General features: G+C 38.2%; 1 protein-coding gene across 18 annotated transcripts in view; it reads right to left on the reverse strand.

Moving 5' to 3' along the window:
* The window catches only part of EBF3 (EBF transcription factor 3), a 165,415-nt gene that overhangs the window by 18,434 nt on the left and 121,388 nt on the right, over positions 1–25,593 (reverse strand). For all 18 annotated transcript variants that reach the window (XR_011204928.1, XR_011204927.1, XR_011204931.1 and 15 more), the window contains exon 11: positions 3,254–3,342. Coding sequence is in view for 10 of the 18 variants with exons in the window: in XM_069239724.1 (XP_069095825.1) it covers positions 3,254–3,342 (89 nt within the window). In the remaining 8 variants the exon portion in view is untranslated. The remainder of the gene's footprint in view (positions 1–3,253; positions 3,343–25,593) is intronic.

Here is a 25,593-nt window from a genome sequence, read left to right on the forward strand (position 1 = left end):
AAACTGCATCTCAAGCATCGAGGCTTTATTGGAGGACGTGGCTTGAGTATAAAGGATTGCCTCGTGTTTTCCCCTGAAGGGAAGCTAGATCCCTTAAACAAACTTGAGTTGGACCCATTTCTTGGCAAGCACCTGGAATCTCTTAACTAAATTGTAATTATATTGCCGCATTTTATAGATATTCCAGGACACCAGTTGCTCTCTGAGCTATCAGTCTCAACCTGCCTTCCACTGTGAAGACATAAACTATGAAAGTCAATGTATTTTGGGTTTCAATGTTGACAACTGTTGCAATTATTTGAAAAATGCATTACTTTCCACTTGATGTACAGTAAAGAGAGACTAATTATAGAGTTTGAGTTTGACAGGCATCTAAAACTAGTAACTAGTCACTTTCATTACTGAGTACCTTAAGCCAGCATGTTCAGATTCAGCATTGGAAACTGACTTTCATGGTAGAGATATCATGTATGGTTTTGGAGAAAATAAATATAGTTCTCTTTTACTATTTAGTATTCGTGATCAAGACATAGCCAAATAAGAAGGTCCTTTACCACTTGTTTCCTGAAAACATCAGTTCTTGTGTGTTTTTCCAGTGTACTTCAAAAGTCGGACATTTCATGAAATTAAATAATATCAAAGCCCACTATGCGATCAGAAAAGAGAATAACTGCAGGCTTGACATCATTAATTTTGTAAATCAATATAAAATTGACGCGATATGTGTGAAAATATAAACAACACAAATAACTTTTGTCTTTGTTGAGTGCAAAAGAAAAAGCCACCTCGGATGTTAATGCTGGCTTTCGTTTGCTAGTCTGTTAAGTCATGGACTTATAACGAAGCTTTGTAAACAAAAGATTAAACTGACTCAAGCTTTAGAAAATGAAAGGAAAACAAGAGTAAAATAATCACAGATCAGAGAGGGACTGCTCAGATTGAAATCAGTACAGGCTACTGGAGCAGAACACGTTTAATTGAACTATTTCATTATGCAGGAAGTTGATGTACATCTTGTAGTATCTAAAATATATGTATCAGTGGGATGTTTGCTTTCATCTTCAAACTATGTTTTTACATTAAGACAAAATGAAAACAGGGAATGTTTACCCTAAATAATTCTTCTATTATTTTGCCAGCGCCATTTAATCATACATTCCTCATAGACATGCAAATACATATATGCCTGATGAAACTATGCAAAGATAAAATGGAAAGAAAAGTTTAACAATTAAGTTAACAATGAGTAGGTTGCTGAATTGCATTGATGTAATGCATGCACATTAATACCCTCTAACCTTCTCATCACTTTGGTAAACTACGAATCATTAATATTGAGTCAGGAGCTGCCCTCTAAGCATTTTTCGACTTTCTGTTTGTATTATTAGCTGTGTCCCGCAGAATGGAGTCACTGCCTGTACCAGTAAACCATACTTCTACAGTAAAAGGGACCGGTGCAGTCAGCCTCAGAGAATGTCACAAATGTGCACATTAGACAAATACAATAAATAAAATGCCCTGAGGGTCATTTAATTTATGGAAAGCACATGCTCACATGGCAGGGGGTATAAAGCGGTACTGCCTCCTTTGTGACCACAAACATGCGAGCTGTAATTTGAAATGATCTTTGTGTTAATTTTTAAATCACACCTAAGGATATAAGAACCAATATGGCCAAACCAGTAGTAGTACTTAGAGGAAAATATATATAACTTGTGTGGTTTTGTGCCAGAAGAGGTAGGCCAGTGTTTCCAAAATACATTTGATCCACAGCGCTAAGCTGCTGGTCACCCATAGTCACAAATCAAGATGTTGAGAGAGCGGTGTTTATGTAATGCCCTGTTAGTATTGGGAATATTAACAGCCAAAAACAGTCCCCAGTCTGAGTAGATACTTACTGATGTACAGAAATGGGACCCCAGAGAGGACTGGGAGAATATACTAATTTCCAGGATTTTCCTGTTTTAGATAAGAGAGGATAAATATTTGGTAATGACTGAGTCATTCCAGAATCTTTTCACTTGAAATAGAAATTGGTTCTCTCCCGGGTCTATATATTTTGGACAACAGATGCTGAGAAACATCTCTTCAGCTTATTTTAGTTGCCTTCCAAGGGCATTTACAAAATGTGTAATTCAGAATTATATGACAGCAATGCCTTAAATGCATTTAAATGTCAGATGATGCAATTGGAAACTGTTATAGTCTATACTGTAGACGCACTCAATCAAGAGGCTTAAACCACAAACATATTATCACTAAGTCTAATTGTCACTACCATATGAAATGCTTTATAAACGTCAACAATAAAAGCAGTGTAGTTTTCTAAATTGTCAATCACTCAATTAACCTACTACCTCCCTCTCTGCGTGCCACGTTCAATGCATAATTCTTACAAAACTGATCAATGTTTTAGTTAGAAAATAGCACAATCAGCCGGCCATTAAATATAGCAATAGTCACACTTACAAGCCACACATCCTATTCTGCAGTACTCCAACTTGTTGTCTTTTCAGATCTTGACCTTCCCAATGAACTAATTAAAAAAGGCCACCAAAGATTGTGAACTTCAGAATGCCTCAGTCACTAAAATACACTCTTCTAAGATTCTCACATATATCTTCAACATCAAGATGATTTCTCAAGCAGAACCCTACATTTTCTTCAAAGAAGCAAACTTCATCCACAATAAACTATTACCATGCCAACCACAGCTGTCCCCTTCCTGGAAAAAGCCTTTAAGTAGGACTAACTGTTTGCTTTCCATCCACAGTGCAGCTCAAGTTGTAAATGTCCATGTTCTGACAACTATCCCCTGCATCCCAGAATTCCTCAACCTGTTGGTAGCACTAACCGACTTTGTGACAGCGTGACAGACCACGTTTGTGACACCACATTCTGTCCACCAATTTTTAAACAAGGCCCATATGTCTTCAACAAGGTTGAATGACTCCTCAGACTGTTGGAAATGCACCACCTACCATCTGGACTCTCGCATGTAGCTACCAGATTAAGCCCAAAGTGCTGTTAGTGCACTCTGCCATTTCACAGAAAGCCGCACAAAGCTCTCAAACGTGGGCGAGCAGTGCACAAAATATGTTTATTGTATGTTGTTGTATTGCGAGAAACATCTCCATAAATGTATTGCTTCAGTTTGTAATCTTTTAAACCTCATTTCATCAGGCATATCTGGAAGTATTACGCCAATCTCAAAGTTCATATTTCATAGTTACTAAAACATCTTTTTACTGACCTTTGGTAACCTTTCTGGATCACCTGGATGTCGTGGAATGACTTTCTGCAACCTCTGGAAACCGTAGTCTATGGTTGGTTCATTCAGCGCTGTAAAATAATTAAGAATATGCTGTTTTCATTTGAATTTGTGTTCATCAGCTATTTCCTAAAATGCTAAAAGAAAATGGAAATAACTCCAAAACTGATAATGATCCATTAACGTTCAATTGCATTGCAGGTTCTCAAAATCAAGAAAGATTTGGACAATAGAAACGAGGTCAGAAAACGTTAAATGTGTTTTTTTTTTCCATGTTACTGCAGAAATAGAACTATTCAGGCAGCACATGGCAATCACGCCAGGCATCATATAATGGTGCATCATGGGCTGCTTTCTCTGCCAAATGTGGATTTATGAGAAACTGGCAATTATGACATATGTCTAGCTATTTTATGCTGCAGATTTATCCCTGTGGTCCTTTTTTGTCCAACATATTGCCTGAGCACCAAGCAGGCAGTAGGAGCACTTAATCTTGCAAAGCTTTAATAATCAGTGAATGGCTGACTACAAACTGATGTAGGGCGCTATCATTCTAAAGCTGCAATGCACTAGCCTCATGAAACTACAGACCACAAAGAGTAATTAATCTTCACCCCTCCTCCCAAATTGTAATTTTGACTATGAACTGTGCTTGGTAATAAATCAGCCGCACGTGGTGCTGTGGCGAGTGCATGATTCACGGCCCTGACTCAAGGAGACTCCACACATTGCGTTTAACAAGCTTTATAAGGAGTCATAGAGCTCTAATATCGCACAACTGGACTCAAAAACTGCTCCCGCAGGCCCAAGGACTCGAGCTAAAGATGAAAATACTTATCAGCAGTGCTTTAAATGGGCCGGTACTGTCCGGTACTGAGTACCGGCACATTTTTATTTTGAGAGGGAGAGTACCGGCACATCTCAAGAAAAACGTAATACTTTTAATTGGAGAGTACCAGCACTTCTCAGAAACAAGCAGGTACTCTGGCACAGAGTACCTGCACTTTATTTTTTCCATTTCAAGCACTGCTTATCAGAGTATATTACGTCTTGATGTAGATGCTGTTTTCAGCATGGCAGCTTCAGAGTGCATGGCTGACATAAATCAATGGGGCTTTCTGAGGCTAATAAGAACTGCCTTCTTCTATTCATTACCCAGCCTGCAATTTAGGCCATCACTCATTAGGCAGCATGTAATTTCATGATTAGCACCAGGCAACTCAGCAGGTTTCTGGGCAACAGGTGTACTAAAGAAAGGCCAGGCCATACATCATAGAACCCCCCCAAAACCTGACCACTATGACTAACAAGTGCTCCACTTTTGCGCACACAGAGCATCTTGTAATCAATGAAAGGAGGCTCACACATACGCACTCAATAACATGACACAAAGTTGAAGACTGAGATCTGATTTGACATTCCATCATGCAACCCGGAGACAAAGGTCTGCACCGGAATGTGAAGTAAGACATTTTCTTGTTAATAAAGCATTGATCCGCTATATTGATTTTACATGACATGGCTTTTGCTGGGATTTCGCCTTCCTTCTTTGCAAATAGGGAAGCTCTTCAAAGTGCCTTGGAGGATGTGACATGGCAAAATTTCTAACTCTCTGTGATGTAAATTCTATATGTGTAAAACCACTTCATAATCAGACCATTAATCATCAGCAGCTGTCAGCGTTGACTTTGGGGACAATTTGTCATGCCATTGCCTGGGTTTGTACCAGTGTGTCAAGCAAAAGCATTTAGTGCCCTTGGACAGGCGAGTCTCTAATACTGCTTCACAAAATGACACCTTCTACAAAGATGAAAGAATCTGCTACATTTCTTGATTAGTGAACAATATTGTGGCACAGGATATTTGTGAACAGCATGTCACTGCCTTTCCTGCTTGTCTCTTAATCACAATGATGGCTTGACTTAATGAATCTGATCTGATGAAAGGTGATCGGAAAAGATGGAAAGTCTGCAACTATTGATTTCATGCAAATGTAACTTGCAGGGGATAGGCACCGTGAAGTTACATTTTTCAAGCACTTGAATGTGCAATATCCATACCCAGTTATGAAAGAAAAGAAATTGCTGCATTTATATTTCACAATATCAACGTACATTTTTCTGTTCAAATGTAGAGTTAAATAAGTGAAAGATATGAAAAGCATCAACTTAAAAAAATTGCGTTTCACGATTGTGTGTGGTGATGCTCTAGACAGTGCATTATTTTCTACATGTGCCTGAAAGCATACTCCATTTCAATGGGACAATTGTCGTGTTAAAAGTCGAAATTATATTCAATAGTTGAGCTACTTATTTTGAATTTCACGTGCAGAAGAAAGTAAAATAAAAGGGCAGTAGTTGCTTACGATACGAATTCTTACAGATGTTTAATTGGTGGTATGATTGCTGAGGGCTAATGTGGACTACACACGACAGCTGTCACTTGGAGGAATGAGTAATAATAACAGGGTTAACCCATATTGACTCCATCCTCAGCTCTCCATATGTAAACTGTATTACAGAGCTCCTTAACAACATGTGGAAAAAAAGAGGAACACGCGGGGAATAAACATAGAGCATCCACATACATTCAATCAAATCCTTACTGTGCCGGGGTTACCAGCCCAGCAGAGCTAGGGCAAGAAATTGGCACGTCCCACCCACTTCAAGCCAGGACAATCAATACCACTTTCCTGTTTTAGAACTAGGTAATTATGAGGTGGAGAGATTGCCTGACCTTTCACCTGCACTGCATTACTTTGCTGATATTAAGATAAATTGCCTGATTTTGGGTAAACATATGCTGCAATTCAAACTGTCAGCACTGGTTTGCTCAGGGATAATTTGTATTGATCTCCCAGTTTCTTCCCAATTTTGCTTACTGACCTCGTGGATAATTAGAGAATGAGCCTTGGGTAAGCTAAAGTCGTGGATGAAAAATAAATATTGAAAAGAAAAAAGAAAGCATGTATTTCATGTTAATATGTGCGGACACTATTTTAACCTTTACATTAGGTAGCATCTTAGGATTGTGGAACATTGTGGTTGGTCGCTCAAAAATATTGCAAATAATTATTTCTAAACATGCATAACCACATCAAATAAAAGACTATAGGGAAAGTCAATGAATTATAACAATATCACGTTGAAAGTAAAATGTGAATCTATTACCATATGTGTGTCTGTTGAATTTGTGTTTGTTGTGTATGTGTGAGTGTCTGAGACTCTACAGCAGGTGAATACTGTGGGGCATATTATGAACCAAAAGTTTTTACATGGCACAGAAAATAACGTGAAACTAATGCACACATTTGCTAATTTCGGTGGATTGCTGTGAAAAAAACTAAATAATTACCATCAGTTTAATACACATTCGTGCAAAAAAAGCATTTGGCTCCGGTAGGTAACATTTTCATTTCCTTCCTCACCTACCTGTGAAGTCTAGTCCTTATCTCTTCAAATACTCCTAAATCAGGGTTCGGCAAAGTCGGTCCTGGAGAGCCAGGTCCATGCCAGTTTTTTAGCATATCCACATTCAGAAACAAGATGTTTCAGAAATCTACATTTTTCTAAATGTGGATATGCTAAAAATATGGCATGGACCCGGCTCTCCAGGACCGACTTTGCAGAACCCTGTCCTAAATCTTATGCAATGGCTTTTTGGCCAAACTAAGCCCCATGTGATTTGACCTGCCAGGGAATAGCTAGCACTGCTAACATACTAATTCTCATTCTCACTTTGGTTCACACCTACCTTTGTGTGGTCCACATGAAGACCACAGGCTCCATATCTTCCTTTGATTATGAGATTGCCCCTAGAAGAGTGCTCCAAATACCTTTCTTGTGCTGCGATTTACATAATTAACCCTACTGTTGTATCCAAAATGCCAGCGTTTTGTCTCCTGTTGCACAGAGACCGCATACTTTCACACCACTTTCTGACTGCTGATCCAAAGATGGATATTTTTGAAACTGCTATATGAAATCAGTCAATTAATGAAATTATCCTGAAGTGTAATGCATAAACAATGCCTAAATTAAAAAAGTTCCACCTTCTCTCTTTTCCTTAGGACTTGACAAGTTTTGTTTTCATTGGAAGTGATACACTACTTGTGACTGTCCTTTTAGTGGCCCAGCAGCGGACGTGAAAGTGAGAGTGCATACACAATAAGGAACTGGAGGCTTTGTGGCTGGTGAGGCTTGTCCTACCAATCCACTTTGTTCAAGGGGTGGCTTGGATTCTCAAATCTATTTAGTGATTTTTGACCAAAAACTCCACTATAAAGTGGGTGACAATGCTATACAGTTTATCATTCTACCTGAGCTGTGCCCAAATGAGGTGAAAGGCATAAATATTTTACACTGAAACAATTGCTTAGCGTAAGGCTCACACTGAATAACCAAATGCCTATTGATTTGTGATTGCTCTGCAAGAATTTGAATACTTGCTTTTGAAGGATATTGGGAACAAAAACCCTTCAAATACGTTTCAGTTATATTACCTGTCATGGATGCAGCCACAGAAGGATCAATGTCAGATTTATTATAATCCTATCCACTCCTACTTTAGTTGAAGCATCCCTTGATCCATGATCATACCTTCCTGCTACACTATTCAGGAGCTGAGGGGTCCTGACTGGAAAACATGGAACCTTGCTCCCAGAATAGCAAAGTTGGTTTGAACTCTCTTCTCAGGTTTCTGCCATGCCACAAATGCCCCCTTCTTCTCCACTGCTGACCTCAGTCTGTCTGTCTGTCTGGTTTAATGCCCGTCTGGACCATGTCTGTTTTCCTGGGACAGACAAGGTCCAAATTTCAGTGGTATGACCCTGTAGCTCGTCCTTGCTTTCAGAGTCACTTGGACGTTTTGTGGCCAAGTTACAGATCAGTGCCTTTTTGAACCATCACCTTAGTCTGTTTCAGATCTAAACAGCTGTAACTTTAACTTCATTCAGAGACAGTCCCTGTGAGGCTAACCTGATTACGAAAATCACATATTATAAATGGACTCACTTCAAATCAGTATTTGGCAGATTGCAGGGAAACAACTGCTTCTCCTTACACCATACCAGTGATGCTTATTTGGCGATAATTTCCATTTAACCATGAAAATGTCATTCTGTTTCAATTAAGATTTAGATAAACTCTATATTCTGAATGATCACCCCTCTACCTATTTTGTGGATTCAACAGGAAAAAACATGTTATGGCAATAATATACAATGAGATGCCATTCGCATCCTAGAAGGGCTTTCTGAAAGGTGACTGGTTAGATCCAAGTCATCATTGGTGCTTTGGCATATGTCTTAAGACCAAGGTAAATATTGACAATGTAGACAGTTCAATAACCAAATTAGATATTTCTTTTAAACATAATACAAAATGAGAGTGTCAAAAGCATTCTGTGTCCACAAAGAAATTATGCAAAGTACAAAGGTAAACAAAAAGCCAAATGATGTAAACAAATATTTGGTGTGGGCTGTGTAAGTATTGCTGTGAGCCTCGTAGGTGCAATTATGATATAGTTATATGTTCTAAAATGTCACCAGTGACTTAAGTTGGGGGAAATAGGTCCCTTAAATGTTTTTTGCAGCAAGCTTAAACACTTCTTGATAAATGGCAAAATTAGGCTAGGTTGATGGTATGGTAATCGGTATGTAAAGGATAAACAAATGAGTGATCCCAAATACTCTAGGCAATTGGCACATGCGGGAATGCTGCAATGGGCACCCCTTTTGAGCAATAATTAACATTTTATTTTACCCGTACTGAGCTTCTACTTCAGCAGCAAAGTACGCTTGAACGAGAACTCATTTTTTCCCCATGTTGTCACCTGGAGTACAAGCTCTTTTTGTTAATACACCTAACAAATTGAGGGAAAATCCCCCATACAGAGACTGCGATGCCAAGTCCACTCCACGTGAAGGGAAATGTGTGTGGTGTGTGCTTTACATAGTCTGTAAAACATGCCTTGTGTCTAGAGGCAAATATTGTGTCAGTCATAGTTATCCAGGAAACATCATTAACAATGTTGGGCCTTGTGTTTCCACTTTCCACAGGATGGGTATCTATTCAAAAGCACATGCATGATCATTTCTGTTGTTTTAGAACTCGATGAGGTGGAGTCTTTGCCTGACCTTTCACTTGCAGGATAACATACCAGGACGTACTGGAAGTGACCCTACTAATATCAAGTAATTTGACATCTATGGCCATGAAACATCACTCAGCTTCCCTGGTTTCCCAAAGCAGAGCATCGAGATCCCAAAGATCTATTCAGTCGTACACTGAATTGGTAGGGAGAAACATAACACAGATGAATATGTCCCATAATTAATCTGAGCTTCCTTCTCTGCCAAATACATATATGCTCTGCAATGGTATGAGGTAGAAAATGTAGTTCCCTTGACAAAGAGTGTTAAACAGTGTCCTGTGATGCACCATTCCAGTCCAGTCTGATTTTTCTGACTGCCAATAAGAAAAAGATGACCTAGACCTCTCACAGTCATACTGGTAACTACACAGTAGTTAGGAGGAAATAATTATATACAGCAGTTCTGTTCTACAAGAATAGAAAATGGCTGTATGATGATTGTAGAACAATGATCCCTCAGAATTCATTTGATCAAGCAATTTTTAAAACAAATATTGACTTGTGAAGAAACATCAAACCAAGGATGGCCTAAATGTAGATCCTGTTTAATTAAATAAACTGGTAAAAATGACAAAACAGGCTCGGAAAGACTGCATCAAAGAATGGTATTTACAACAGAACATGTGCCATTAAAAGATTCGGCGCAGTGATCTGAGTCCAAGTGATAAGGGGATTAAAATGTAACAAAAAACAATCCATAAATAAAAAACCTACTTCATATTTTGCAGTTATACAGTAGTAGTAGTGACGTCCAGCGAAATTATCATCGGCAACTAAAAGAAATATTTGATCTCAGTCCAAACTTGGCTGGACTTCCTCAAGACAGCGAAGATTCAATAGCCACTAGTCAGGGAAGTGTTTAAAAGAGCTCAAGGATCTGGAGAGGTCTAGGCTATATGCACCTGCAGTTCCCCTAGAGCTTTCATGTACAGCATAGCACTCCAGCAGGGCAACGTGCAATGCAGGCAGGGGACAGGAAAGCAAACTTCCTGCATTTCAGGGCCCAAATTCTCCACTCTGGAAGTGAAGCATGGACATTAGCGTACACAATTACATTTCTACCAATAGCCGTCCAGTCGTCTACTATAACATTGTTATTAAACCCATATTCTTTCGAGATGATGGTCTATGCAATGGTAAAGTGGCACACAACCTATTTTATATGCATCAGGTGAAAAAAATGCAATTCATTTTCTGTAGCACAGGAAATGGGCTTCTCCTTATAAAGAAGGTAAGTCGGATTACAAATCAAGTCAAATCATACATGTTTGTATGTTTGTTTTTAAATCAACAGTCTAATGCACATGAATTATTCTTCCTAAAGTCCATTAATCCCAACGTCTATTTCTAGAGTCGAAAATGAAATGTGATCACGGTATTGTAAACGCTGTTAGTATCAACAGGAGCTGTGGAGTGAATGATTATTCATCAAAAACCAGTAATGAAAGGCCTTATAGTACATTTACTAATACAGGAGACCCAAAGGAACACAGATCGTAACCATGAGCACTGAGATACCTGAGTCAAACACTATCCTACATGAGGTGTACACATTGAGTCACCGAGACAAAGTCAACACAATACCCAGCACTTCAATGAGCAGAGGTATTTGAATATTTCTGGCAAGCGTATTAAATACTACAGTGTGGAATACCACCAAGAGCAGCCTGACGGCCTAAATCACATTTATAAGCCAGTTTTGTAGCTGAATTGAAAACAATGGTAATTTTAGTTTTAGGGTAGACTCAGCTATTTCCAATGATACACTTCAGTACCAGCTACCTATGAAATATTTGGCATGTGAATATTTTGTGTGTCTAACATATATGTGCACTTATTTACACAAAGGTTGATTGCCTTCAAAATGTAGTTACGTTTAGTTTGTTAGATTTGATTAAAAGTTAGATACAACAGACTACTGAGTAAAAGAGATGAAACGTGTTGCAAAATTATATCATTTAAAAATGTCAGATTACAAGCCTGTTCTATCAAAAGCCATAAAACAAGTTTCCCTTGTGAAATTTCTCTTTATTAACTATGCCATTAGATATTAACATTCCTCATGTACTAGAGGGCCTTTATCTGTTTCAAATACATTATTCGTCCTTTTAAAGATAAACTGTATTAATATCCATTTGAGTAGGCTACCGCGGCCTAATGCACAGTACTTTTTGTTGGAGAGCTTTTATTTTAGAATAAGAAAATTACACAGCAATAAAACCTGAATGAATAAGCAGCTAGCATAGCAGGGAATCACATACCATGCCAAATGAGGCATGCAATCAGACAACCTTTGAAAGGACCAGATATCCTGTTATCATATGCAGGCCAATATCCAAAATTGGCCATACAAATAGGGGCTGACAAGACCAAATATACTCAATGATTCCTACACGCAGAAATAGCCCACAGCTAAAAAAGGATACATATTTAAATGCGCTGGAGTGCACTGAAGTTAATCGTGTTGCTTTACATGCATTAAAGGCAAAATTCTAAATATTTAAGTCATGTCAGTGTACTGGGGGATTAATCATTGTGCAAATGATAACATTTTAACGGTCTGTGATGTCAATTCAAGTTGGGATTGCTGAAGCTAATGTGGCAGCAGAAAATGATAGCAGGCACTTTGCTTGCAGCTGTGATCAGAAAACTAAAATCTGCCTGCTACAATTAGAAACATTTCAGTTGGTAGTGTTTGAAATAATTCCTTTACTGTTTAGTCCACTCTGTATATTTCTTTTGCCTGTTAGTTCCACTGAGAGTGAAAATAAACACACAAACAGACACACACAAAAAGCTACAAAAGTTAATTATGCTTAATGCATATATGCATTTCTGCCATTCCTCTAAACATAAATGTTGTCAAAAATATGTTTTTGCAAAATAAGTCAAATAAATGTAGCTGTCATGAAAACATAAAGGTCAGCCTAAACAGTATTACCCGCAGAATAGCTTACTTAGCTTCAGAAATCACTGCTTACTCTCTGTTTGTTTTATGCACTTCATAGAGGAATGTTTTCAGGCAAGGAATTCCTCACATGGATTTAACTCCTCGTGAGCTGGTTATTGTTAAGTGACTTTGTTCATACTTTCTCCATGAGAAAAGCAACATGACAGAAATCATACATGTGGACATGTTTCGAATAATATGCTTGGAACAATAAGTATTACAGCTTTCAATTGATAAAATACCATCCAAGCCAACCTGGGATAACCAAAAGAAACCCCTGAACATGTTTAGCTACCATTCAAAGCTGTAATACTTTGCCTGGAGTGGTGAAAATAGTTTCTAATTTACATCTTCATGGATGGCACTGTACTAATCCTATGCTTAAAAACTTTGCTGTATAAATGGCAAAAGACTTTGTGACTTCCTACCTCAGTGTGGGTGGCACTGTGCTATGCTTAAAAACTTTGCTAGGAAAGTAAACATTTGAGGTGAGCAAATTTAGGGTGTTGGTGTTGTAGGGTGCTCTTGGTGTTCTAACAGGAGCTGCTGACCACCTAAATTTGGGGACTATCCAGTGTTTTTGTATATCTATCTCTTTGTGTATCTATATATATATATATATATATATATATATATATATATATATACATATATATATATATATATATATATACATATATATATATATATATATATATATATATATATATATATATATATATATATATATATATATATATATATATATACCGTCTGGTGGTTGCCAGTAGGTAGGTATAGTTAAGACCTACTTTCCATGGAAAAAGCATTTTTTGCCTTGGATATATCTTTGGTGCCATTAGACGAATCCTGGCAATGTTTTCCAAAAAAGGTATGTCCAAGGGTCCTGTTGTGAATGTAAAGGGTGATCCATCAAGCAGGGGAAGAAAAAAAGGGGGATGGGAAAAAAAGAGCATTTCCTATGTTAATTCCCATAGACTCTTTAGACATGCCTGCAATTCAAACCACTGGACACAATGACACTCAATTTGGCAGAAAGGTAAATTTTAGACCGGAGATCATATTGTTTTATATTTGGTGTTAATCCATTCAGCAGTTTTGGAGATATTAAAGGATAAACAAAATTGCATATCTGGAGATGCAAACACTTTGCAAATCCTCTGGATCTCATTCAGAGATCTGATTGACTGCTAACACTTCAACCAGGAAGTATTGGCGGTCATTTTTAGACTTGGCTTCAGCTGAGTCTAAAAACAAATGAAAAAAAGGAAAGGCGGCAGGTTATGTTTACCTTAACCACCTAGCCTTGGTGCACTTTTGTTTTTAAATTCATGAGAATTCCACCATGAATCAAAAAAAAAAAAACAAGCATGACCAGGTGCTGGAGGCATAGTCATTTTCATTATTGAGGAGGGAGGTGCACAGGCCCCCTCCTATGGCTGTTAAAAGCTCTGGGGACCACCACCTCCCCGGGGTTGAATTTCAAGTTATGTCGGGAGGTGTGTAGAATATCCTATGCCCCAGGGGACCACCTCCTCGATGCTACAATAAAAAACTAAACCAAGGGGCCTGAGGACATTCCAGGGACCACCACCTCCACAGAGCTAGGACTAATAAATTATGCAGGAGGGCCACACAGACCCCCCTGGGCCATGGTGCCACCACCTCCCCACAACTACAAAAACAATCTAATCTAAATCAGGGGGTGCACAGACTCCTGAGGCTTGGGGACCACCACCTCCGCAGCACTACAATTAAAATAGATGTGAGGAACCACCACCTCTCCAGGTTATGTATAAAAATAAGGCCCTAGGGACCAGTCCACCCCAGACCTAGCCCTGTGCTGAACTAAAGAGGGGGCCGCACGGCCCCCCTCCTGGAACAAATAATGGCTTTGGGGACCGCTACCACCAAGGACCTGTTCCTGCTACCTCCCAAGGTGCCCACCCTCGGGAGCTAGCTGTTTGCTTTTGATTGGCGGGAGCTGTCACAGCTCATGCCAAGCAAAAGCAAATGTAACTCTGCTCCCTGTAAGCAAGAGCATTAAAACTGCTCCCGCTTGGTGGGAGTGGAGTTTTTATCTCTTTACCTGCTCGCTGCCAGGGGGCAGGGAAAGAAATGAAAAGATTGCTCCTGCATGCAGCAAGCTACATTTCCAGCAGCTCCCTGTGAGAGAGAGCAATGCCGGCTACCGCATGAGACGGGGAGCCGGCTGGGTCGATGGGCGCCTTCTGGCTCCCCCCAAGGTCCTGTCACTTTTGCTCTCTCTCTCTCTCTCTCTCTCTCTCTCTCTCTCTCTCTCTCTCTCTCTCTCTCTCTCTCTCTCTCTCTCTCTCTCTCTTTCTCTCTCTCTCTCACTCTCTCTCTTCCATTGCATAATGGGTAGAAGAAAGAAAGAGATTGTTATTGCAATGGTCTCTCTCATAAAATAACTTGAAACGTCACACTAGCATGATGTTTCATTAGAATGCTATAGTTATGTTTTGATGCACAACAGAAAAGAGTCTCTTCTGGCCTACTTTTAAAGTTCTTGGACTGTAATTCAGAAGGTTGAAGGTTCAAATATTGGTATCTCGTTGCAGTGTGTCCATTTATTCACTTGTGTTTTGAAAGTCAAACATTGCTTGCGGTGGAACATTTATGTCTTTGTCACATCAACACATTTGGTTTGAATGTCATAGATATGACTGAACAATGTACAGTAAGGAGTTACATAGGAGCTATTGGTTAAGGTCTCAGACCCTCACTCAGAAGGTTGAAGGTTCCAATCTAGGTGTGTGATTTGTCATTTCTCAGCTTTAATTTATTTTCCACTTCAAATATGTAAGGTACATACAGAATGGTGATATCACTCGTATTAATTGTCAATTTTTTTTTTTTTAATTTGTCAGAACATTTCTCATTCTAATTGGGTTGGGTGGTTATAGAGAGCTGGCTGCAGGGCCTGGCCACAGGCCAGGCCCTGCACCCAACTCCCTCCATGGACAACCAAAGGCTGTGTGCGGTGCGGGGTTAGATGATTATATTGGGTTAGAAGCACCACCTAAGCACAGGCCAAGCCCTGCGGCCATCCGCCGCCGCATGTGGCCAAAAGCCATGGGCAGTAGTGGTTGGATTTATGTTTAGTATTTAAAATTACTCAACATAAAAAAAAAAAGAAATTCACTGAAAAAACGAAGGCTACAAGGACGCTATAGTTAGGAAATATAATTTTAGTTTTAAAACACAGAAATTCACTTAAAAAACAAAGGTTACAGAGATGTTATAGTTAAGCTCATATTTAAACGTATAAAACCATAGAAATTCATCTGTTACAGTTGAAGTTATTTCATGTAACCATAACTCGTGGACTAAGGTACCTATAACTCATGCCCTCGCCATGCACTGCTAATTACTTCACATATTACAACACTCATAACATCTTTAATAGGATCATTGATAATATCAATGTAATAGTTGCAGTAAAAATATTGAGGAGATGTGCATGGAGGGGCATGAGCTATAGTTACCTTCGGGCACAAGTTATAGCTACTTGAAATAATTCTAACTATAACAGCTGAATTTCTATGGTATTGTACAATTAAATATGAGGCTAACTATTACGTTCTATAATCCTTAGTTTTTTCTGTGAATATATATATATATATATATATATATATATATATATATATATATATATATATATTGAAGATGAAGGATCACAAGAAAACAACAGCTAGCCAGGGCAAAAATCTGGATCCCAAAGGATACAATGAGTCACAAAAAAATGAAATATCCTAGAAAGAAGTGATTCAAACAGATAGTCTCACCAAAGAACAAAAATATCTTTCCACTACAATGTTTCACCTTCCGCCTTCCCTACAAGATGTTTTGCCCAGTGGCAGCACAGCTGACACTGCTGGATTTTCAAAAAGCATCATGATTGAAGATTCCAATTGGAATGTGGAATAAATGCAGTCCTGAGAACTCCTCAGATATGCAGAAATCAAGTGGTATTGTCAGTGATGTTCAGTCCATCTGGATGCAGTGATTTTAAATGGTACATCCAGAAGTTTTTCTCTGGGTCCAATAGTTCTTCCTTTAAGACATGTTCCACAGGGGAAATCTTCAAATCTGATAGTAAATGGTCCACAAGTTTAAAATGATTGGCTTCAGCTTGGTCAGGTTTCCTGTTGATTATTGCTGAAGCTGTAAAAAAACAATATGTAGGCCAAACAGTGAATGACCCCTGTACACAATTCACGGTTGGTGGGGAGATCGAATTTTCCAATAAATCATATGAATTGACATCGCATTTGGAGGTGTCCTGGCTTTTCTTGAATTTAAGGATGTTTTTTGGCATTTCCTGAACCTGGCCGGGACCACTGTGTGACTGCTTGGTAAATATATATATATATATATATATATATATATATATATATATATATGTGTGTGTGTGTGAAGGTGCATGGTCCTTGTTTAGCATTGTTTGCATTAATTTGCGTTCTTACTTATACATTACCTTTTGTAAAATATTGTAGAGCAATAATTATGCTTTTTCTTCTTATGCTGGTTTTGACCATATATATATTCAGCATGAACTGTTTGAGCCAATACGTCTAAATCTAGCCTTTATCTCCTTAAATACCATATTCCACTCGTCTGAGGTCACTATGTAGAAACAGATGCCATAGAACATCTGGGGTCTGCAATTTAATGCATGTCAATGACCCACAAATAAATACAGATGGAGAAAATTGGACAGCATCAAAGAGACAATTAGACGTCACATTGATTCATCGTTTTTGAAGAAGTCAGAAGATGTCTATGAATCCTGGGCGTTTCTCAATCCATATATTTGGATATGGATATTTTACCCACTCCAAACATAACTTCACATCCCACCTTGATTTGCAAGAAATTCTAATTGATTGCACATAAGTGACTAAAACATTTATGTAAAGTTTCTGCAGATTCATAAAGGAAGCACCCAAATTATTAACAAGACCAAATTTGCTTTTCAATGGGTTATCCGACTGTATTATAATTATATGGCCCTATAATTACCTTTGTTGTCTGTGTGAAGGAACGTGTGTGTGCATGCGTGTGTGTGTTTCATTCACTTGGGAAACTTTTTAGAAGGATGATATGGTTGTCTACTAAAACCATTAACAACTTACTGATGTCCGTCAACTTCTTCAACAATGGCAATAGAAACATTACAATCTGCATAAATGGTTTATGATGTGACATTTTTTCATGTGTATTTTTTAACAAGACAGTTAAAAAGCGGAATACAACAGGTTAACTTGGTCCAGTAGGAAAAATCACATTCAAAATACCTCCTGACTTTTAGGGCTTTTCTTCTCAGTGTAAGGTAATTGTAATATGCAATACGCGAAGCAGTAAACAAATATCTGTGGTGGCAAACCTGCATTTTATGGGAACTATGTCATCCTCATGAACTGCAGGTGATAATATAGTGGTATGCTGCTCTTATTAATTATTAATAGAGCTACCTCTAATGAGAAATATGAACAAAATATTTTAGCATGCAATTTTAAAATATACTTGGAAAATGTGCTCAGTTGTATTCTATAATAATGTGATCTGAAACTTCTGGTAACAAATGGAAAGTACTCAGTATTTGGCCTCTTTGACTATTTTCATGTGACCAGAACCTCTGTGTGTGATGGGGGAAAGGATGTGGTGTAAAGGCCTAGGTGCCGACTTTGGAACTGGGTAACCAGGTTCGACTGCTGGCATTAGCTCAACATCTGTGATTTTAGGCAAATCACTTAATTTCCCCATACCTCAAAAAGCAAAAACAAAATTGATGTGTCCTTGACTAACCTAACTGGTGCTAATTTAAAATGCTTTGATACCTTCAGGTCGAGTTTGTGCTATATAAAACAGCACACAAATTTCAGAACTGTGACAAGCAATAAACTGTCATTCATCCCTTACATTTGTGTTACAATTTGTTGTGGCAATGTTTTAATGAAAGACAGATAGTTCTATTAAACACTCGTTTCGATATTCACCACTAGAGTTCACCTTTTCATGTAAAAATATTAAACTGCTATTTATTTTTATTTTTCTGTATCTTACTCGACACGGTTAATTTGTAGTCAGCGAAGCTAAAAATGCAGTGCAATTGACAGTGGCTGCTAATGTTGAAATGTGAAAACGTATGTGTTTGCAGCGCTTTGTCTGGTAGCATGCAACTGAGATGTGGTGCGTTAGGCAGCCTTCTTGTCAGCCTAATGCATATTTCAGCACTTTAAAGCAATTGTGCTCAGACTTGTAGCAATGTTTTAAATAGTGTCATTTTGCATGTGAAGGACAGAAACTAAAGCAGGAAACATACTTCTTTTATCACTAAAATCCCATTGTTCTTGAAAGTGTTCAACTTGCAAGCGAATCAAGGATTTCGATTTTGGCCCACATTTTCTTCTGACTGAAAAACCTGACTACAATAATAAAAACAGGAAGGCATTCATTTGCTTCATTCCAGCTGCTGGTTTCAGCTATTAAACGAGTTCCAGTTTCATTTCAATAATGATCATCTTCCTGTAACTTCCCAATCATGCATTTGTCATAATGCAGTAATTTTCTGGCTACAAACAGATCCTCGTAATGAGGCAGTTTTTCACATTAGCAGCATAACTACATAATAAGAACATCTGCAGTTCCTTTTCTTAGGGAGACGCGGGAGTGCCAATTAAAAATGGAGATTCTTAAATAAGATATAATACCATTTTTCCAAAACAAATACACGTTTGTTAATTCATGAATAGTGTTAGTTCACCATACCCAACAAAAAGGGGGTGCACTGTTTAATAAAAATTAAATAAAGTACAATTGAATTTCTCAATGCAGGGACATTCCTCTAGAGGGTGTAAGTGATTTCAGTGACAAAGTGCTATTTGCTGACAAGTAGTTTACACATTAACCAACTTCATCCAAGGAGGAGATGCCAATAGCAATTATATCACTCAGAGGTTATTAAATGCCCTACTGGTAAGTAACTAGGCAAACTTGAGCAGGTGATAAAGACCGCTGTGAGAAAATGATTCTGCAGTGAGGAATGTTCCTTTGTCCTGCTGTTTCTCCAGATAGCTTCCCTTTCGAAAATGGCTGTATAAAAAGACACATTAAAAATGTGTGCCTACTGCAGACAAAATTTATATTTAACTCCCTGCTGAATACGTCGGCTTATCAGACCACCTTTATCATATCACCTCAAAAACATTACACAAAGTATGCAATTGCCTGTTTTGACCAATTTTCATCCCTTTGAAATAATGATAAGTTGTACACTTTATCATCAACTGTCTCTATCCAGTGTATTTCATCCATAAGACATTCAGATGCTTGGGAAATTAAAATTTCAAAGATGTGCTGCAAAAAAATCAATGAGAAGAGATCAATGCTCATAGAAATTTCATGAACTTTGAACCAGTATGGGCATGATGATGAGAAGTGGTTGGGATTTCAGGTTGCTGATTGTTCCGCGCATGGATGAAATGCAGCCTACGGTGCTAAGAGGAGGTATACGTTTTCAGATGAGTTTTCACTTTAACATTTTGTCTGACAAATGATGTATTTTTAGCCATCATCAATAACAAGCACAAATAGAACAAAATCATCCTTTCCAAGTGACTCCTGGAACTACTCCTTACAAGCACATAATGCTTTGCACATTAACAGTGCAAAGAAATCAAATCAGTCCCCTTTGCAGCTGATCGCAGGTGCAAATTAATATTGTAAAATGAAGATCAATACATGGACAGGGCAAGATCAATAGTGGCTAAATTATTGCTGCATTTTCCTCCTCATTCAAGATGAGTTGTGTTTTCCTCTCAAAGTCAATACTTTGCAGGTTTTCTCATTAATTTCTCAATAAATTTGGCAATGAATTTCAATCACAGAACTCGGCAGGGTGAGCTAGCCATTAAAGAGTGCATGGAAAACACAAAGCATGGAGGAACAGAATGCATCATCCATCAGAAGGCAGTCTTGCTTGTTGAAGCAAGACTAATATGCTTGACATAGTAAGGACAACCTATTTACAGTAAAAATTAAAAAGACTTTTAACCTATTTTTTCAACTGACGTAAATATTGATTGATTTTTCATTGAAAAAAACCCTTTCATTTTATTGTTTTACCTACTAAACTGCCTTCACGTCTGAATCATATGAGTAGGTGAGAAAATGAAATGCAAATTGCACCTTGAATTTACAGCTGGTCCTTCAAGTAACAGCAGATAAAGTTACTACAGGTTACAACTTCTAAATAACCACATGACACTTCCACATTCATAACTGCTGATGTTGGAAAATGGGGCTGTCATTGCAAAGTTCTTATACTCATAAAATATCCTTGCTTGAAACCTGAACAGGACATTTATACAACCATATTTCCATACCTCAACCTGTATATGAATTCCATAACGTTTTAGTAAAGATCAAAGGCATAGCTATCATTAAAGAAGAAGGTTGGACCAGTGAGGGGACCACTGCACCCAGGTTTTAGCTGTCTTTGAACACCTAACTGGGGCACTGGAGCAAAAATGGGGTGGGGGCATATTTTCCTTGCTGTATTTACAGCTTGTGGTAACCTTGCTTTGCAACTAGAAAGCACATCTATTTAATACTGGACTGTAACTAAAGAACTCTATAGTAAGTGGCGTGTCAGGTGCACTGCTTTTTAAAGTAACCTAACAATCCTTTACCCATTGGGATGTCATGTGTAGACAGTGAAATAGAAAGAAATGTTTGTCAGAAAATATGAAAAATTGTGTTGTTACACAAATTCAAGAGCTAAATATGAAAATAAAAAGGCAATGTCTTTGAGGGTGAGAATTCTATTCTATTCTAATTCTACTTACTCCTCTTTCTCAACTTATGTTTATTCTTGAAAGCATGAGCCAATAAATAATGAATTGCAATGGGTGTGTCCTATAACTCAAAATACATTGCTGCTCTCAAATAAAATTCACAAACAATATTGGGCTAGTTTTCACTAGAAGGCTCATCTGCTCTACAATCTTGTGTTACTGAGGGAAAAGATTCTTGCTTAGTCCTCGATGGTCATATTAAAAATGCTATGATGCATGCATGTGCAGCAGTGTGTCTCTGTAGAATTAACACATGGAGTGAAATGCCTGACCTGGTATTACTCACCTCTTTAAAATGGCAAGGCTCACACAACTGCCCTAATGTAGTTTCTGATTGTATGGCAATAGGTCATGTTACTTTGACAAGAATTGTCAGATACACAGCTCAATAAATAAGAGGTATGAGTTAGTCCAATGTGAAGTACAATCCCAAAGGAAGTGCTCTCCTCTTAGTCAATTTGTAAAGGAGTCTTACTATGCTAATCAGCATCAGTAGCGGCTGGTGGTATGCGTAAGTGGGGGAGACAAACAATTCTGTCCTGTTGGCCAACTGAGACACTATGCACACCTTTAGGATCAAAACCAATAATATAAATTATAGCTCATTATAAACATTGTTTATAATGCACCATGGCTGCGAGCTCTAGAGTTGAGGCTCAAGGCAGTGCAAGTTTCTCACAGCACCTGTCAGTGGGCAATAACATTAGCAGTAAAATATGTACTTACCCACTGACTCGCCTCCTCTGGTCCTCCTCTGTGTTCTCCAGTTAGGGAGCATGTGGTTTCAGAGCCAGCACTCTTAACCACACCAGATACCACTCCAGACATTTTTCTCATGCTGCTTATAATGTTAAGCAGTGTGAGAAAAGCTCCAGGTTTGAGCATGCTGGCCTGTGCCTGCTCCACCCAGGTGTCTAAGACAGCTTAGGTTACATTGTAAACTAAAGTTTAAAGTGTGCATGTCACTTTGGCTGGCTGAATTGTGACAGGCAGCCAGGCATGCACACTTTAAACTTAAGTGCCCACCACTTCTCCCTGTTGTTGCCACTGAGCAACAATGGTCCGCAATGATGCTCAACAGTAGTGAAAACCAAAATGGTAATAAATTTAACGTTATCACCATTTTTATTTTTTACTTTGCAGCATTTTATTCAGTGGGGTGATGCTGCTCAGCCCTAACACAGGAGCTGCGGATGGTCAGCACAATCCCTCTATCAATGCATTTTCCACTGAATTGCAAAGGGTTATGAGGCTTATTCACTATTATCAAGAAAGACATACAATGTCCCTAATGCCCATGACATCACAAAGGAATACTGATAGTGCCCCTGCCATGCACTGCTAATTACCCCAGATATTACAGTGCTCATGACAACTTTTATAACGTCAATAAGAATATTGATGAAACTTTAGAAGTCAAATTATTGAAGAAACAAATGTGCATGGCATGGGTGCGAGTTATAGTTACCTTAGGCCATGAGTTATCATTACTTCACATAACTCTAACTTCTGAATTTTTCTGGTTTTGTGCGAGTAAATTCAGAACCTAACTATAACATCCCTGCAGCCTTTGTTTTTTTAAGTGGAAAAAAATATATATATATATATGTATATATATATATATATATATATATATATATATATATATATATATATATATATATAGAGAGAGAGAGAGAGAGAGAGAGAGAGAGAAAGATACACAATTTCCCATAGGGATTTTAGACATGGCTGCTGCCAGAACCACTGAACAGAATTACACCTAATTTGACAGAAAGCTAGTTCTTGGTCCAGAAAGAGCCTTTTTATGTAGTCTAAATTTGTTCAGCAGTTGCATAGTTATTAAAGAGAAAATACATTTTTATATCTAGTGATGCGAATCCATCACAGATCCTCGCACCAAAGCAAGGCTCTGATTGGCTGGCCACAGCCTGAGAGGAAAGATGCAGCTGCCATTTTGTTTCTCAGCTCAGCACGGGTGGGGAAATAAAAGTGAAAAGTGGCATAAGAGATCAGGATAGATATATCCTGACCTCATAGGAGAGGAGGTGGAGTCCCTGAGGGACCCCTCATGGGCACAAATGTGCTCAAAAGTTTTATTTTGGCTAAACCATGGATCCACAGTAGTGCTCAGTGTGACACTGCGATGGATTGGCAGATCCAGACCCTAATGGAAAAAAATACACCCACTCACTCACAACCCCGCGTGGGGTTGGGTGTACATGGGAGTTTGGCAGCACATGGCGGGTTGGCCGCAGGGTCAGACTACAGGCCAGGCACTGTGGCCAGCTCCCCAACTCCCTACAGTGCACAGAGAAAGGCCGTGCTCGAAATGGTGCTTGATGCATGCAAGGGGTTTGACAAAGGGCCTGGTCCCAGGGCAGGCCATGCGGCCAACCTCCTGTTGCATTAAAATTAAACAAAAACATAGAAATTCACAAAAAAAAAAAGGCCACAGGGACGTTATAGTTAGGAAATAGCATTTAACAAACTTTAGAAATTAACTGAAAAAACAAAGGCTACAGGGACATGATAGTTAGGTTCTAAAGGTACACTAAAAAAACATAAAAATTCAGCTCTTGAAGTTAGAGTTATTTCAGGTAACTAAAACTTGTGCCTTAAGGTAAATATAATTTGTGCCCTCACCATGCATAGATTGATAGATAGATAGTACAGATGACATGTTTGTTGATTATGCTTATAGTATTAGTTCTCCTAGTATAATACGGAAATAGTTGGAAATGAGAAGGATCTATTCTATAATACTCTGCACCATGAACCTGATCATTATAGGTGTTTTTAAAATGTACATGAATTGCCAAGTATGAATTAGCAATGTAGTAGCTTGACCTGGGTGTGCTCAGAAGCACTACATAAGTTTATGAAGTTTGTGGAAGAGAAGGCACCATTGAGAGTTACCATCAAGCAAACTCATACTCTTAATTTTTATCTTTTGATGACTGGTTTAAAACCAGCATAGGGGACAGTATACACTAGGATCAAATGTCATTCTGAAGTCATCTTTATTGTACCTGATGCATCTAGATTGTACCCTTTCAAGGGATAATACAACTAAGAAATGACCTGGTTTTCTTTGCATATTTTGGATTTATAGAAGCATTATTCATGGCAGCATTTCAACTATGCAAGACAGTTCATGAAAACCGAAATGTTTAATCTATATATCGAAAATTATGCAAACCTTACAATGAATGTTCCACTTTTAAATTCAGCACCCTGTTGTATTTAAGACATTACCAAATATTTGTGAAGTTCCTCTGTATATTGTGTATCATATACGTTATGAGAAATGGTATATAAAACAATGCTATTTATATGGCTGGTACCTACAGCTGCATGATTGGAGGATATGCTTTATGCAGTTTGTATCTCTAATAGATCATTGATCAGTCACGGGGGAGATAACCACTTGCAATGGAAAGACACTTGCATTTCCACAAAATAAAATGAGTGTTAAACATCCACACACATTTTGGTGCTGTTTTTGTGAAATTACGTATTTGAGTCACAAAACTTTTTGCAATGTGCTTTTTCATCGGCATCCCATTATTTTCAAATTCCAAGAGACAAGAGGGAAGAATACAAATTCAAGTTAAACACAGATGTTCCACAACAAACACATAAATAATAGCTAAGTATGGAAAACTCTATACGCATATGACTGATCCCTTTGCATACGCTTCGCAATTTTGAAACTTCCAAAGAAATAGACATGATTATACTTCTCTCTGATCTAGATCTCTCTTCAATCAGTTTATTATACCCTTTTAAAAGTGGCTCATGTTCACGTGCATGCTTCTTTGCAATAGCTTAAAGAGGAAATGTTAGGTAACGGATCTTTGAAGCATGCTGAAACACAACAGCCATATTGAACCCCTGGATCTGGGTACCCAAGTTAAAAAGAATAAAGTTGGCTGTGTACATTTTTACAGCACATTGCCTGGTTTTAGGCCACAGCATAAACATGATTCTTGCGTGATAGTTATCAAGCATGATATCCAAGAAAAACATTTAATTAAACAAATATTAACAACGACACATTTGATATGTAATAGAAAGCAATAAAACAATTTTCCACTGTTAACACTCTACAAGCGTCATACATTTTAACGTTTGGCGTAGAATAAATGCCAAAGAAAAATAAATTATTAACATATTTTATGAGTCACTGTTATTCTAGACAAAGGGAAATTGGTAAATCTACTTCCCCAGATGAAACATTCCTAAAAACCGAAATTCGTGTTCGGTGCCCAATCGTCACAGTGAGGAGAAGACACTTCACGAAAAAACATGACATAATGTGCGAACACCATAAA

Source organism: Pleurodeles waltl, chromosome 6 (assembly GCF_031143425.1).
Source record: "Pleurodeles waltl isolate 20211129_DDA chromosome 6, aPleWal1.hap1.20221129, whole genome shotgun sequence".
NCBI classification, from domain to species: domain Eukaryota; kingdom Metazoa; phylum Chordata; class Amphibia; order Caudata; family Salamandridae; genus Pleurodeles; species Pleurodeles waltl.